The sequence below is a fragment of the Desmodus rotundus genome, chromosome 7 (genome assembly GCF_022682495.2).
Source record: "Desmodus rotundus isolate HL8 chromosome 7, HLdesRot8A.1, whole genome shotgun sequence".
NCBI lineage: Eukaryota > Metazoa > Chordata > Mammalia > Chiroptera > Phyllostomidae > Desmodus > Desmodus rotundus.
The window spans coordinates 75,575,691-75,591,362 of NC_071393.1; the positions used below are offsets into that span (position 1 = coordinate 75,575,691).

Below are 15,672 nucleotides of genomic sequence, written 5' to 3' on the forward strand. Positions count from 1 at the left end.
CTGTTACTTTCTTAGGATTGAAACTCAGGATCCACTGGTTTGCTTAATGCTTTGGCACGGGTGGCACCCTCAAGGTGCCATCTGGTACCACCTTGGGAAGGGAGAAATGCTTTTAAAGAGGCTGCTCAGGCAGATGCCTGAGCCAACACCCTGTGAAGAGGGGTCAGGGCAGCGGAACCTACCCCATGGGTGACACAGGTGCTCAGTGGGGGATGGGAGTTCTCCACAGCAGGCACACAATTCTCTTTTCTATTAAGTATTGCATTTTGACCTCATTCCCAGAAAGTATGATATGTCAAAATAAGTTTGCCTGCCTTTGGAGGGAACCTGCTGATGTTCCCACAAGGATGCTAGAATTACACACACACATTTGAGTGCCCGACACTAACTGACGCTACATAAGTCCTGGGGTGAAACAACAGCATTTTCGTCATGGTGGGCTACAATAAGAACAGCGTTAGAAGTTAGATGGGGGGAAGGAAGCAATTGTTCTTAGTCTAAACATGATATCATTGGGCAGCTCAGGACAGTTGTCACTAGCAGGACGCTGGCCAGACGGCCTGGGTTCTAATCCCAGCGCTGCCACTTAGCTGAGTGATGCTGTGGAAGTTAAATCACCTCTCCACGCAGCTGTTCCTCCTCTCTGTATGGGGCATGATAGTACCGCCTAGTCACAGGTTTCTGTGAGGGTTTAGAGCTAATACACAGTTAGAACAGTATCTGATATAGTAAATGCCATATAATTATTTGCTATTATTTCTTTCTATGTATTCTGAATTCAGTTAACAACACTTGATTATATAATGCATGGACTTTCAGCAAGTTTTCAATCCTGAGATAATGAACTTTGCCATTCAAAATCTTTCCTAAATGCTTCGTTTTCATACTCATCTACTAAATGTTTGGGATTTGGAAAAAAAAAAAAAAAAGCCTGTTGGGAAAGTAAATCACCTGTCAAAATTAAACAAGCCAAAAGCCACTCTTCCTGGTTCGTCCCTTGTGAATATGGACTTCACAAAATGAGAACTTGAAAAAAGGCCCAGCTCATTTCTTCTTCAAGCCTCTGTCAGGCAAAAAGAGAGTAAGTCTAAGGGCCGTGGTAACGAAACCACAGGACTCCAGGCTGCCTTCCACAAAGAAGGGTGCTGTGCCCCGCACTTCCTTTCAGGGCCAGTCTGGGGACAGGAAGCCTGGCTCCTGCCTGTCCCGTGACCACGGCTTCCTGGGAGGGCCTACTGGGGGAGCTTCTTGTCCCACTTCCCCTCAAGTGTGGGCCACTCTTTCCCATTCCTTCCTGAGAGACCCTATGTGGTTCCCCTACCTGGGCTCAATCAACCCCTACTTCTCCCACCAGGAGATGCTCTGGTGCCAACCCATGATGCTCTGGAGTTGAGGAATGAACTGCAAATCACTGTCAGCAACAAGATGAAATTTCTCTGTGGCTCCATGTGCATCATCAGCACTGGTCTATTTACCCTACTGCCAAGCTCCCTCCCTGCCACTTGGATGATTTCTTTGATCTGCAATCGGAGCATAAAAAAGCCTTTAGAGGAGAGTATGGACCTTTATAGAGAGTTCAGGGTTTTCCAGAAGGCACCTGTGGAGGTTGCCTGGGCCACCGTGGGCAGAGCTGTGCACGCACCCAGGCACATCGTCCGTCCCACAGCCCTTGTGAACGGTGCCCCCTGGAGTTGTGCAATGACATGCCTCAGCCTTTGGGACGACAGCAGTCAGCTGGGAGGATACACTCATTTCTTTAAAAAAATCTAGAAAGGAGAAGTACAGTTCAAGTCTCTTGTCTGTCAGCTCTAGTCCCATCTCTCCTAATGGGGTTTAGATGACCCCACCCTGCCCCTGAACCTCCCACAGCCCTCGGCCTCAAACCAACCAGTCCACAGCAGCAGACTCAAAGGCTAGGAGGGGCAAAGAGGAGGACGGGGAGGGAGGTCAGAGCAGACCACACGTGAAAGCGCAGAGCGGCACACGGGAGGACCTGCTGGTGTGCTCTCTGCCCTCACCGCCCCCCGCCCCCGTGTCGTTGGGAGCCCTGGGGAAAGGTTACGGGACAGCACATGTGGAACGCATCTCCAAAGGAGACACGGCTTCAGCTATCCTACAACTTCACATCTATAAAATCATGCCTATGGTGAAAATTAACTTGTGTGTGTGTTGTTTTGGCTCTATTTCCCCTGCTCCACTGTAATAAAAAGGAAACAGCTGAAAGCATGGGGGCGAGAGGCATAAGGGGCAGCCAGGGAGGTGAGGTGACCTCTTCTGCAAAACTCAACAGACTAAACCTGGGGGTCTGGCAGACCTCAGGGGTCCTTTGGGCTAAGCTATGCACAGGAGGCCTTGGCACTCTAGGCCTGGGCGCTGGCATCCAGCCACAAGTAACATTGCCAGCGACCGGGAGCTCACACTCACAAGGCAACTTGAACCTTTTCTGTGCAGGTCAAACTTCTAGAAATTTATTCCTTGTACTGTGTAGCTTTATAATGTCCAATCAAGGCCTTAGCTCTGCCCTTTGAAGCCAGTGATCATTTCCTATGAAAATCTTTCAAATATTTGAATACCATAAGCACATTCTCTATAACGTCTCTCTTCTAGAACAGACATGCTGTGTTTTGCTGTTCCTGAGCCTTCACATGTAGTTGGAAAGAATTCAAAGAAAAGTTTTAAATGACCTGAGCAAAGACGGCAATCTGCTGGTCCTTACCGATTCAGGAAAGCATTTCCAAAGCGACTAAGTTTCCGAAATGGCTTTTTGGGGTCCACGACCAAAGCATTCCCTGGGGTGCTGCCCTCGGTCTCCCCGTACATCACGGCGATGAAGGAGTCAGTGGTGGGCTCCGGACCAATCCTCATGCCAGGGAAATCTTGCTCCAGTAAGTACCTGGGAGGGGGAGAGAGCAGCTTAGCGTGCCGTCCAACGAGTCTGAGATGTCGAGAAACAAAGCATGCCTCCTGGGCCTACCAATTCTTAACAAAATCGTGTCAAAATCTGGAAATATACCCCCCATAAAAGGAGAATGATTGACCCTTTTGCTAATAATGATTTTTTAAAAAGAGTTATTTTATTTTTTTAAGAGTTTATTTATTTATTTTAGACAGAGGGGAAGGGAGGGAGAAAGAGAAGGAGAGAAACATGGATTGGTTGCCTCTCGTGCGCCCCCAACTGGGGACTTAGCTCACAACCCAGGCACGTGCCCTAACTGGGAATCAAACTGGTGACCCTCTGGTTTGTAGGCTGGCACTGAGCCACACCAGCCAGGGCTGGTTTTTTAAAGCTTCAAATCTATAGACCTATTTTTTCCCCCCAGTGTAAGAAGCCTAGTGAACAAGGTCGGACATCTTGTAGACTGACTGGGCCTTCTTCTAAAAGTGGTCTTTGCTCAGCACAGCAATTCTTGTTTGCGGTTCCATTGGTGCAACCGACACCACCCCAGAGAAGCATTCCCAGCCAGCTCCTGTGTATCCTGCAAGACCCTGCTCAGGCCCACTTCCTTTAGGAGAGTGTTTCTGTCCCTCAAGTGTGTTAGGGCCACCTCCACTGTGGGACCCAGGACTCGTGCCTGTGACCACCCTGGTGCTCACATGGGTAAGATACTTCTTCGCTTTTGTTCCTCGCAGGCAGGCCCATGTCTGTGGCAGACGCGTATCCCCAGCACCCAGCACCGTGCCTGCCCACAGAGGACACTCCATGTACTGAATGAAATAATGAACCATCTCCTTCCTTGTCACCGACAGCATATCAGGCTGGCGCATCATACCTTGTGTACTTACAGTTCCCTCGGACTCCTGGAGGCTATAGCCATGGAAGACAATTTCCAAATAATTCAGTAGCAACAGAGGCTGCCATAAGGTTGGAGATGAAAGGGGGAACTCAGACTAGATATCACCAGGGCCCTTCGTGCAAAATGGAAAAAGATGCCCTTTCTTCTAGGCAGGCACAGCCCTGCGCCAGGATTCAGAGCTTAGCAAGGAGGACTCTAGCTGGATTTTATCCCCAACGTGTCCCTTTGCCCAGGGGTCCTCATGTGGTTTAACCTGCACAACTGTATACAGTGGCCCTAGAAAATGTCATTGAGGATTCTCATTCAGTGGGCTGAGGAGACCAACCGATGTGAGACAGGGCATAGGCCTGGTTCAGTGACATGTTGGGTGGGGCAAGTCTACTTTCCATGGGAACTGGTTGGGCCCTAACACAGCTCTCTTCACCCCCACCCGCACTTCATTCAGCTGAAGCCACTTAGAGTCCTTCCCTCCCTCCCTCCCAAGATTCCCTCCTTTCCATGATGTAAGGGCCTGGGCTGTATGGCTCAGTTGGTTGGAGAGTCGTCCCTTACACCAAAAAGGATGTGGGTTCGATCCTGGCCAGGCACGTGCCTGGGATGCGTGTTTGATTTCCCATCCGGGAGTGTTCGGAGGGCAACCCATCGATATTTCTCTCTCCTTTCCCCTCTCTCTAAGATAAAACATATCTTTGGGTGAGGAATTTTTTAAAAACCTTTAAAATGGGGGTAATTACACTTTTTGAAATCTACCCTTAGGAAAAATCCTAGATGCATGAAAAAGATTTCTGCATGAAGACGCCCCATTATCTATAACACAAAACATTAGAAAAAAATTGTGTTCTTTTTCCCATAGCTCTATTCCCTTTATCCTCATATGAAATGTACTTATTATTTTATGATTTATTCCCTGCCTCCCCTGGTAGAGTGTAAGCCACAGGAAAGTAGGGCCTTTTGTCTCCTGTTCACTAATGCTTCCCGTGTGCTTGGAACCAGCTCTGCACTTGGTTGAGGTGGTCGATAAGTACTCATTGACGAAGCGGCCTCTCCAACTGTCCGATGCCCCTGCCCCTCTCTCTCATTTCCCTACTCACAGCATGTGTCAGTATCTGAAATCCTCATGTTACTGTTCGCACGGGACTGTAGCAGGATGTTAGGGACATATTGAAAGAGAGGACCCTTGTCTGTGGCTCACCACGTTATCCCCACATCTAACAGTGTCCGGCACACAGTAGGTGCAGGACCAGTGTCTGTGCCCTCATCCAGTGGTCACCAGGCTCTGGCCTCCCTCCCTCACTGCTCTGCCTCCTCGTCATACCCGATTCAGGCTCTGGGCACTCCATGCTTCCTACCTCCCAGCCTCCCTCTCCCCCACCTGCCCTTGAAGATCAGATTCTTTTTCTAAAGCACCACTCCAACAGCCTGGTCCTCCCCAGATCACTTCCACGCAGGGACCCTCACAAGCCACCCCCTGCAGTCTGGGCTCTTGCTCCTCCCCTACAGTGGACCTTTCCTTGCTTTTTTTCTTTTTAAACTCTCACCTGAGGATAAGTTTATTGATTTTAGAGAGAGAGGAAGGGAGGAGGTAGAGAGAAAGATGGGAGAGAGAAACATCGATCAGGTGCCTCCTGTATGCGCCCCAACCAGAGACTGAACCCGCGGGTATGTGCCCTGACCAGGAATCGAACCCTCAACCTTTTGGTGTATGGGAAAACTGAGCAACCTGGCCAGGGCTCTTTCCTTTTTGATCAGCCTCTTCTAGGCCTGAAATTCCTGCCTCCATCTTCCCTCACTTCACTTCCTCCTTCTGGTGGGGAAACATGTCTCATGATTTCTACTACCTATCCTACCCACTCTTTAAGCCACTTTACTGCCTCCATCAGGGCAGCCCTCCCCGATCACTCCAGGGCCTTTTTTATCACCGCACCCCTCCCCCCTTGCTACCTCACCGTCTCTCGTGAAACCTTCATGGAACACTTAGTATTGGTGTTATGGGTGGGCCTATTTCCTCCCTTCTGATAGGCTGTCATTTCCTGCAGGGCACATTCCACACTCTCAGAACTTCGAGCCTCGAAGTCTGTTAGGAGTCATTTGGTTCGACCCCATGTCTGTACATGTGAAGAGACTGAGGACGGGGGCAGGAATGAGACCTGCTGCTGGTCAGCCTCGCTGCTGGCCCTGCAGGGCTGGAGCCTGGAGCTCTCCCCTCATGGGTTGAGTCTTTTGCTCTAGGCTCAGCCCCACAGCCTTTGGGTCCCCCACACCCCCGGCCTCTGGTCCCCTAGTTAGGACCTGTCAGATACATGAGTTAATATCTGGTATGCTACGCTGACTGCCCAGAAGAGTTTTTACAACACGTGACAGTGAAACTGAACTACGCTTACGTCACGCTGCTGGGCAGGCACACACGTCACACGCAGTGAGACAGAGGATCTGACGTCAGACGAGTGAGAATGAAGTGAAATGAGGTTCGAAACCAGCAACTTGAAAGAAGAGAGTGTGAGCAGATCCCGAGGTGTGAGGTGCAAAACTGGGCTTCCACACTGCCCCACGCATGAGGCTAATCGATTGTGTTTAAACTTTTCTCTTTTTTTGACACCTCAGAGGCTTTCTCAAAGCCCTGAGTTCCAAGGACTTTGTGGTGTTATCTGTGATAACAAGAATTCAAAGGCACAAGAGGCCACAGGAAGCCAACAGAAAAGAGCCCACCACGGTTCAGAGCTGCCGGCCCCTGCACAGGCATCCTGTGCATTAGACTGGGGTTTTTGTCCCTGGCTCCCCCTTGCTCTCCTTTTCCTGTGTTCTCAGAGAGACTGCCAGTTCCAGCGGTGATTGCTCCCAGAACTCGAGCCAAGCCATCAGTGTAAAAAGGGACAGACATTTGGATTCCAAGCGGCTGGGAGGAGTGGGTGGTGGGAGGACGGGAGTCCCGGCACCTCCTTGCCCTGTCTGCTGAAGGGCGTGGTTCAGCTTCATCCTCACGGCTCCTGGACCCACGGGCTGCCAGGTTCAGCTGAGGCCCAAGGAGCTGCTTTTGTGCAAGGGAGTATGTGGGCAGTGTCTTTTTTCTTCCACTGCTCAGGCTAGAATTGTTTTTTTTAACTTCATAGAAAAAAAGTGTCACTGTGACAAGAAGAAGGAATCTTCAGGAGCTGAAGAGCCCCTCAACACGCCCAAGCACCATCTTCTCAAAGGCAGGCTTCAGAATGACTAAAATACGGATGAACAATCAAACTGTAAGAGGCACATTATTCCCAACCTCTAGCTGCAGCTTTTGTCTCCCCTGAGCGTGCATTCTTAAACTTACTCCATCCTAAGCACCTGCTGTGGTAAGTACTATTTTTATCCCCACTTAAAAGTTGAGAAAACTACAGCTCAAGTAGATTAAGTGGTTAATTAGAACAGGGTTCCCCAACGCCCCCTCCTCCCCCTCTGGGGAGGGCACTCACATTACCACCTGAGCTCTACCCCCCGTCTGCCCCCACCCCACTCCAATCCGTGGAGAAGTTGTCTTCCACGAAACCGGTTCCTGGTGCCAAAAAGGTTGGGGACCACCGGGTTAGAACATAGGATTTCTCACTAGTCCTGTGAGAACACTACCGCCGCCCGGAATCAGAGCCTGAGAAGCCGAGTCGGTGTCCAACAGGAGTGTTTGCAGGCACGCGTTCTGTGAGTAATAAATATACAAACCTCAGGTTTGGTCGTGGTATTCAGTAATTAAGTGAGAACTCTAGAAAGTAATATGGCACCTATATTTGGGGTGTACTGTGAGCAAAATCCAGAGGACAGCTAGTGTAATGGTGAGTGAGATTTCACAAGTCTGTGCACCGAGGGCCCAGTCCACTGCCACGGCCTGGGGCAGCTTTTAAAGTGCATTAAACTGACCCCACTGATCATTTCATTCCTTTGGGTACTAACGAGGCTTCAAACCACATCGATGTGAAAGAAATAAAGTAGACTTTTGAGTTCAGCGATGAAGCAGTTTTATTTCCTTATTTTTATATATGTGGCTATAAGTTGAAATAACTTCAGTTTGTAGTAAGTGTTGGACAGTTTTACGTGTGTTTACTTATAATACTTGACCCACTGTTTCACTAGGAGAGAGAATGAAAAGGAAGGGTCACTCAATTCTGATTTTTCCGAAATGTGGAAATGATGCTTTGTTTTTTTTAATCCTCATCCAAGGATATATTTATTGATTTTAGAGAGAGAGGAAGGGAAAGTGGGGGTAGAGGGAGCGAGAGGAAGCGAGAGAGAAATATCGATCGGTTACCTCCCACGTGTGCCCCATCCAGGGATCAACTGGCAACATTTTGGTGTATGGGAAGACACTTAACCAACTGAGCCACCCAGCCAGGGCTGGAAATGATGTTTTTAAAGCAGTTTCCTTTGTTTATCCTCATGTTTAATACCAAGGAACGGAAGTAGGAGGAGAGTCAAACACCTACGATCACAGACGGCTTACAAAATGGTCCAGAATGTGTAAGTCAGCGCTACCACCACCACTACTTCTAGACCCCACCGAACCACAGATTATCAGGAAGCCACGCCCCCCAGTTTATAAGGCTTTCACCCTCACTGCCGCTGGAGCAGGCGTCCTGACCCCCAGCTTGCGGAAGCCGTGCTGATGGCAAGTCCAGCGGCCTGCACCAGACCACCTCGGTACAAGAGAATGGCCGCTTTTACCATTTTCAAATGTTCCTATCCGTTTTTCTGCAAATATATTTTTTAATGAATTGGGATCAAAGTGTTTAGAAATTTTGTATCTAGATTTTCATCATTAGTTTTTCCTTATACCGTTAAAAATTCTTTGTAAACAACTTTTTAATGGCTGCATACTGTTCTAAGGTGAATAGGCATCAATTTAGTTTACCATTTCCTAACTGTTGGGCATTTAACAGCTTCCCATTTGTCACTATTATAAACAAGGCTGAGGTAAATATCCTTGAGCAAATATTTCATCTACTTTAAAATGTTAATCTTCTTTGACTTATTGAAAAACTAAGTCAGAATGAGCTTCTCTTCCATTTTAAAACTATGTTTTCCTTGAGTGTGAAACCTTTAACTTTTGCGTTTCCCTTTGCTAAGTCATTGGCATATATGACCAGGAATGCTTATTCAGAACACATCACATCTGAAACTGCTGACCGACTACCGGAACATTATTAACCTGTTGGACCAGGGCACTGGAATTTGCGGGGTGGAGCCTTTTCACGTCTCTGTTTCTCCTGCTATGGATGGAATGTAAACCACACAGGGCTGGGATGTGCTTAAAGCTGTCTAACCTGCGCTGTTCGCTGTAGCTGCTCCCCTCCACCTTCCACGCTGTTCTGGAAGGAGGGTGGAAGAACGGGAAAGGAAGAAGAAAGGGAGAGGGAGTTTACTGGACTCGGAGGCAGCAGGCTTTCTAATTTCTTACAGCCTTGTTTATTTTTCTGGTCATCCACTCATTTCCTCATACAATGAAGATCTAGTAAGTGTCTTCTATGTTATGACTTGTAATTTGTGAATCTTAGAACAGACTCCAGGTTGATCTGGGAGTACTGTACGCTTCCTGAGAGGCTATAGAACACAGCATTTCCCTAAGTTACTTGACTAGAGAACACTTTTATTTAAACACCTGTTTACAATCTCCCAGAATTGTATTCGCAGAACACAGATTAAAGGAAAAAGTAAAAAAGCATTTAACAAAATTTAACATCCACCCTAATTTTTCAAATACAATTCTTTTAAAATTAGTAATAGAAAGATAATTTATTAATGTGATTAGTTTATAAAATATTAACCAATGGCCAACCTCACATTTTAAAGTGAAATAACAAAGGCATTATTATTAAAATTAGAAGCTTCATCTGAACACTGACTTCCCAATATGATAAAATATGAAACAGAAGAGGAAACACAGTAACCACGAATGTAATCGATATACTTGTCTGTCTAGAAAACCCAGGAGAATTGAATGAATAGCTGTCAGAATAATCTGAATCAAATGAACAGATACAAAATGAAAATGCAAAACTATCAGTAGCTATTTTAACACACCAGCAATCCCTATCTAGAAAACGTAAAGGAAAAGATCTGATTCAGAAAGCAATGGATACAAAATACCTACGGACATCCATGTGAGTATTTGTAACTAGTGTGAGTAAAGCAACCACTCCTCCGGGATACAAAGAGGTCTGAGTAAAAGCAGTGCTGAGTTCCTGCTTGGGAAGAGCGAGTGGCAAGTTGTAATGCAGTTCCAATCCAAAGGGGCCCCAGTGGGAATTTCTGGGAAGAATCTGATGAAGTAATTTTAAAGTTCCTCTGAGAGAATACCAGGAAATGATGATTGATAGTATTTGGAAAACAAAGAGAAACAAGATCAAAAGACTCTGTGCTACCATTTACTAAATATTTTAGAGTGACAATAAAGTTCTTTAAAACATTGAAAGTGACTTAAGACAGTATAGTGCGGGTATAAGAACCTACAAACAGAATAAGATGCAAGAGAAAGGTCCCCAAAGATTCCAATATTTTATAAACTGGCATTAGAAGAGACCTCATGTGACACTAGAAAAGTAGGATTATTCAATAAATATTGTTAAAATATATAAAAACCAAAAAAAATGAATACCTTTGAAACAGATTTTACTTCCAACAGGATTAAAAAGTTAAATATTTTTAAAAGCCTACAGGATAATCAAGGATTTTCTATGCATAAAAGCGATAAAAAACATTCATAAAGGAGGGGAAAAGTGGAGGGAGATTTGACTTGGGGTGGTGAACACACAATACAATATTCAGACGATGTATTAGAGAAATGTATACCTGAAACCTATGTAATTTTATTAACCTATGTCATCCAATAAATGCAATAAAAAAGTTTAAAAAAGAGCAAAAAGGTGTTAGACTTGACCATGAATATTAAATATAGTTGCATGTCAAAATTATAAAACATTAAAAAGGCAAGCTCAAACTAAAAATGTAATAATTACGACAATGGGTTCATAGCCATGTTTGAGCAGAATATTTAAACATCTACAAGATAAAGAATATGCAAATGAAAATCAGGCAAAGTTCACAGACTATTCACAAATAAATACAGATGAAGGATCATGTATTTTACCACTTTACTAGTAAGAAAAATCAAATTAGAAGAAATTTTTTTCCTATCATATTTATTTGTTTTATAAAAGTAATACTTACTTTTTATTAGATTCCCTAGTGGGAATCTAATTTGGAATAACTTTTCTGAAAAGAAATATGTATACATATGTATTATAAAATCATAAATATATTGATTTTGCCCTGGCTGGGTGGCTCAGTTAGTTGGAGCATCATCCAGTACACCGAAAGGTTGCAGGTTTGACCCCCGTCGGGCACATACCTAGGTTGCAGGTTCGATCCCCATTCAGGATGCATACGAAAGGCAACCGATCAATGTTTCTCACTCACATCAATGTTTCTCTCTCTCTCTCTCTCTCTTTCCTTCTTTCCTCTCTCTCTAAAATGGACAAGGATATATATTTTTTTTCTTGAAAAACACTTATACCTTTTGATGAAGTAATTCATGCCCAGACTGCTATTCCATAAAAACCTGGAAAAACAAAGATTTACAGCCAAGAATGTACATAACAGTGTAAAATAGAAATAATGTCCCAACCTGTGCAATAGAGTATGATGCAGTCACTGAAGTTATTTTTGACGATTACCTAATGACACAAGAAAAAGTTCATCATATCATATTAAGTGAAAAAAGCTGTTTATTAAATTGCATTTATTGCATAATCCCCAGTTTTGTAAGCACGGCTTCTACATCTTTATCTAGGTCGTTTGCTGAAAATGTGAACAGATGGAGTTTGGCCCACACTCCCTGGAAGGGCCACCAAAGTGAGTGAGCCTGTGAGGCTGACCCTGTCCAGGCTGGATGACTCAGTTGTCACGGTTCCATCAAGTGAACCCTCATCTATCAAAGGTTCCCAAATGTTGCCTGGGGGAGGCTAACTAAGAATCACTTTGAGAGGGGGTTTATAGAAAAACGAGAACAGAAACAGATTTCCGAGCCTCACCGCAGTGACATTCCCAGCTGGGAGGTCTGGGAGGAGGCCCCGGAATCTGTTCGGAAGATCTGGAGATTCTGGCCCACAGCCAGATCCAGGCTTTCTCGGTCACTATTTTCTAAGGTTTTGAAAAGTACATTGAATGTTTCTTAGAAGTAGGCTTCTAGATGTGAGTTACAGAAGAGAATTCTGTTATTAAAAACTACCTTTTCTCCCCCACATTCCCCCCTAACCCTTCGGCACCGCTGCCCTGTGGCCCGCAGCTGACGTAATGAGTGGACGGGAGGCCCATCTGCGGTGTCTCCCTGAGCCGACTGCTGCCACCAACGCCACACCGAACTGCGTGGAGCCCCCCAGCCCTCCTCAGAATCCTTGCTCCAAGTCCTGTCTCTTCTCAGGTTTCTGAAACACCAGCTGCTGCCCCTGTACGGCCCCCTTCCCTCAACTTGTAACTCATGCTCATCTTGAACCAACCCCCCGGAATGCCTGTGACCAGGGCACCATTCCTCCCCTTTGGCGCCCAGCTGCTGCGAGGCTTCTATATTTGGTGTCCACCTCCCACTCACGCCTCAACCCACCCCCGCCTGGGTCCCATCACCACCACTTACTGACTCGGCTTTTGCCAAGGTCACCCAGGCCCCTGATGGCTAATCTACAGGTTCCATTTTAATCCTTTCCTCAGAGGCAGCTGACATTGCTGACCACACCCCCTCCTCTCTCTTCCTGGCTTTTGTGGGGATGCGGGTGGTGTCTGCTGTCTCTCCTGTCCAGAATCAACCCCTCTTTTTGATAACGGCACCCTGAGGAGCCACCTCTCCCCACCTCCAGGCATGGGTTACATCCCCCCGACTCTAGGGGTTGGCTCCGGAATGGGCCTATGGCCAAAGCTGAACCACTGAGACTCAATCCTGGGGTTTCTGCTGAAACTTCTGAAGAAGAGATTCTCGTCTCTCCCCCTGGGGTTGCTGGGCTGACGGAACACGGGTGTGTGAGTCTGGAATTAGAGCCACCTGCCCACTCCGTGAGGGGAAACTCACTGAGCAGGGGCTGCCAGCATGAGGGAGGCGGCAGAGCTGAGAGACAGAGTCCTCGGCTGATTGTGCCACTTGGGCTCCCAGGCCGGGCCTGAAGCCAGCACACCTGCCAGTTTCATGAGAAAACCTGTACCTTTTTACTTAAGTTGCACCACAAAACATCACTTTTATGGAAGTCAAGAATAGAAACATTTGCTGCTGCTTCAGCATTCTCTCAGTATTTTCCAGAAAGTGATTAGATGATATATTTCAACAAAATAAAGAAGTAAATAAATACATTGGAAGATAAAGTCATCCAAGAAAGGGCAGATTCACTCTTTCCCTATGTCCCCTACCTGGGGAATTGAATTTTCCTGTTTTCATCTTGGCGAGGTGGAATTCATACACCTGGAAAGTCACTGCACACAGCAGGTATCTGAAGGTGCTGCGCTAGCGTCCAGAGACCCTCCGCATCCCTTGGTTCATGGTGCAGTCCACTCTTACGCCTTTTATAGTTGAGGTTCTGTCGACTGCACCCTCGGGATCCCTCAGATGGTTCAGAGCCACTCTCCTCTCCTGACATGACTCCACCTATCCGGTGACTTTTTCCCAGGTGTCTCCATGAGCCCCTCTTCCTCTCAGTCCAGACCCACATGTCTGATCCCTGTGGACTCTACCCCAGTTAAACAGAGGTTTGAGCCTGAACTCGCAACTATGCCCACACTCTTCCTCTTCTTAGGTCCCCATCTTGGTGGACGGCTCCTGGTTATCCCACAAACATGGCCTCATCATCGACACTTTCTCATCCTCACTCCTGGTCTCCTTTGCGCAGCTGATTCTGGCTCATTCCTCAGTGCTCACTCTCAGGCTGTATCCTCAGGGAAGACCTTGCCACCTCCGAGCCTGAATGAAGGGCCCTTCCTATGTCCTCACCCCACCCCGTGCTTCTAGTGCCACCACCCAGAACCCTAATGGCCTGTGGGTTCTTTTCCACATTCCCCATGAAACTCTAAGTTCTGTGACAGGTGGGCCCATTCCTGAAATCAATGTTATTTGAATAAATGAACACTAGGGTGTGTAAGTATGATCTTATATATTGTAAATATAGTCTATTCTATAAAAATGAAATATTTCACTATCTCAGATTGGCAAAATGGTATCTGGCACAGGAGACTATGATTTTCAGGGGCTCTGGCACCTGAGTGAGGGTGCGACCACCAAGCTGAGCCCGCGGCCCTCCTCTGCTGGGATCTTTTCTGTGGGTGAGTCAGGCTGCCTCCTGTGAGCTTTCGCTTCTCTTTAATAATTGACTCTAGAGTCTATCAAAAGGAATGAAGTAGAGCTGTGTTCTTAAACACAATCTCTTTCTCCCCTTTTTTGAAAACTGGGATGCTTGACTGTTTCCAATTTTTCAATACTTTTCATATTCTTCATAATTCCTTAAAAAAAAGCAAACCAACCACAGTCCTTTGGGCACAGATACAACTTTTACCTACACCACCCTCCCGCCCATCTGTCCCGGTGCTTACTGGGCCTGGCCTGCGCGGGCCCCTGAGAGCACCTCACCCTCGGGTTCGACTCCCTCCGCCATCTCTAGGCCATTTGCTCTGAGGGAAAAGGAGGAAGCAAAATAATAGCTGAGTAGTTCTGCTTTCTATTTGTGTTACAGCAAGAGTCCCTAGCAGAGGGTCTATCACTTCCTGACTCTTTTTCTTGTTCTAAACATGCCAAAAAAGGCTTTTTTAAATTGTGGGAGGCATTTCTGCCTTCTCAGCCCACTCACTCCGCTTCTTAATGCTTCATGCTATCCATTAACTTTGTTCCCACCCTTGCTTATAGAACCCGGGCCCCCCTTTTCCCTATTAACATTTAAATACTACCTAAAGGTTTAAAATACAACTAATTACTTCATCAAGCATTTAATAGGCAAGCATTGCACCTTGATTTTAGTAACCTGAGTGTTGTGGAGAATGAACGTGTTTACACACTGACAGGAATATACAGGGAAAAGCCATATGGGGGTTGTGTGGTGGAGACTCCCTTTTTTCTCATGCCTACTCCTTAGCTCCTTCATTCTTCTGTTCTTTGAGCTATTTCCATTTCTTTTTCTTTTTAATCGATATTTAGAGAAAGAGAGAAAGGGAGAGAGAGAGAGACATAGATTTGTTGTCCCACTTATTTACGCATTCATCGGCTGCTTCTTGCATGTGCCCTGACCGGGGATCATACCTGCAGCCTTGGCGTATCAGGACGATGCTCTGACCAACTGAGCTACCTGGCCAAGGCCTCCGCTTCTTCTTTTGTTTTGTTTCTTTCTGGAATCTATTTTTATTCTAGATTATTGCACAGAGATGCAGAAATTTCTTGACTGGCACATACTGCAGAATTATGAAAGTTAAAATAAATCACAGGATGCCTAGTATTGGAAAACTGAATTGTTTTGTATTTTTATTGAGATATAATTCATATATCACACAATTCACCATTTTAAAGGGTATAATTCTGTGGGTTTTAGCATATTCACAAAGTTATGCAATTAATACCACTATCTAATTTCAGAACATTTCCATCACCCCGAAAATCAACCCGGTCTCCATTAGCAGACAGTCTCTCTTCCTTTCACCACGGGGACACCCAATTGTCCCACCATCATTTGTTCAAAAGAATATTCTTTCCCCCATTGAACTGTCTTGGAACCCTTATAAAAACAAATTTGCCATAGATGTGTGAGTTTATTTTTAGACTCTCAACTCTCCTCAACCGATAGACATGTCTCTCCTTCTGCCAGCACGGCACCCCTGTTTATTGTAGCTTCAAGTCAATTTT

The 15,672-nt window shown here is 46.0% G+C and overlaps 1 protein-coding gene across 1 annotated transcript in view; it reads right to left on the minus strand.

The window, feature by feature from the left end:
- Nucleotides 1–15,672, minus strand: part of EHD4 (EH domain containing 4) — a 69,772-nt gene that overhangs the window by 49,285 nt on the left and 4,815 nt on the right. The window contains exon 2 of the mRNA XM_024567446.4: nt 2,717–2,893. Coding sequence (XP_024423214.2) covers nt 2,717–2,893 — 177 coding nt within the window. The remainder of the gene's footprint in view (nt 1–2,716; nt 2,894–15,672) is intronic.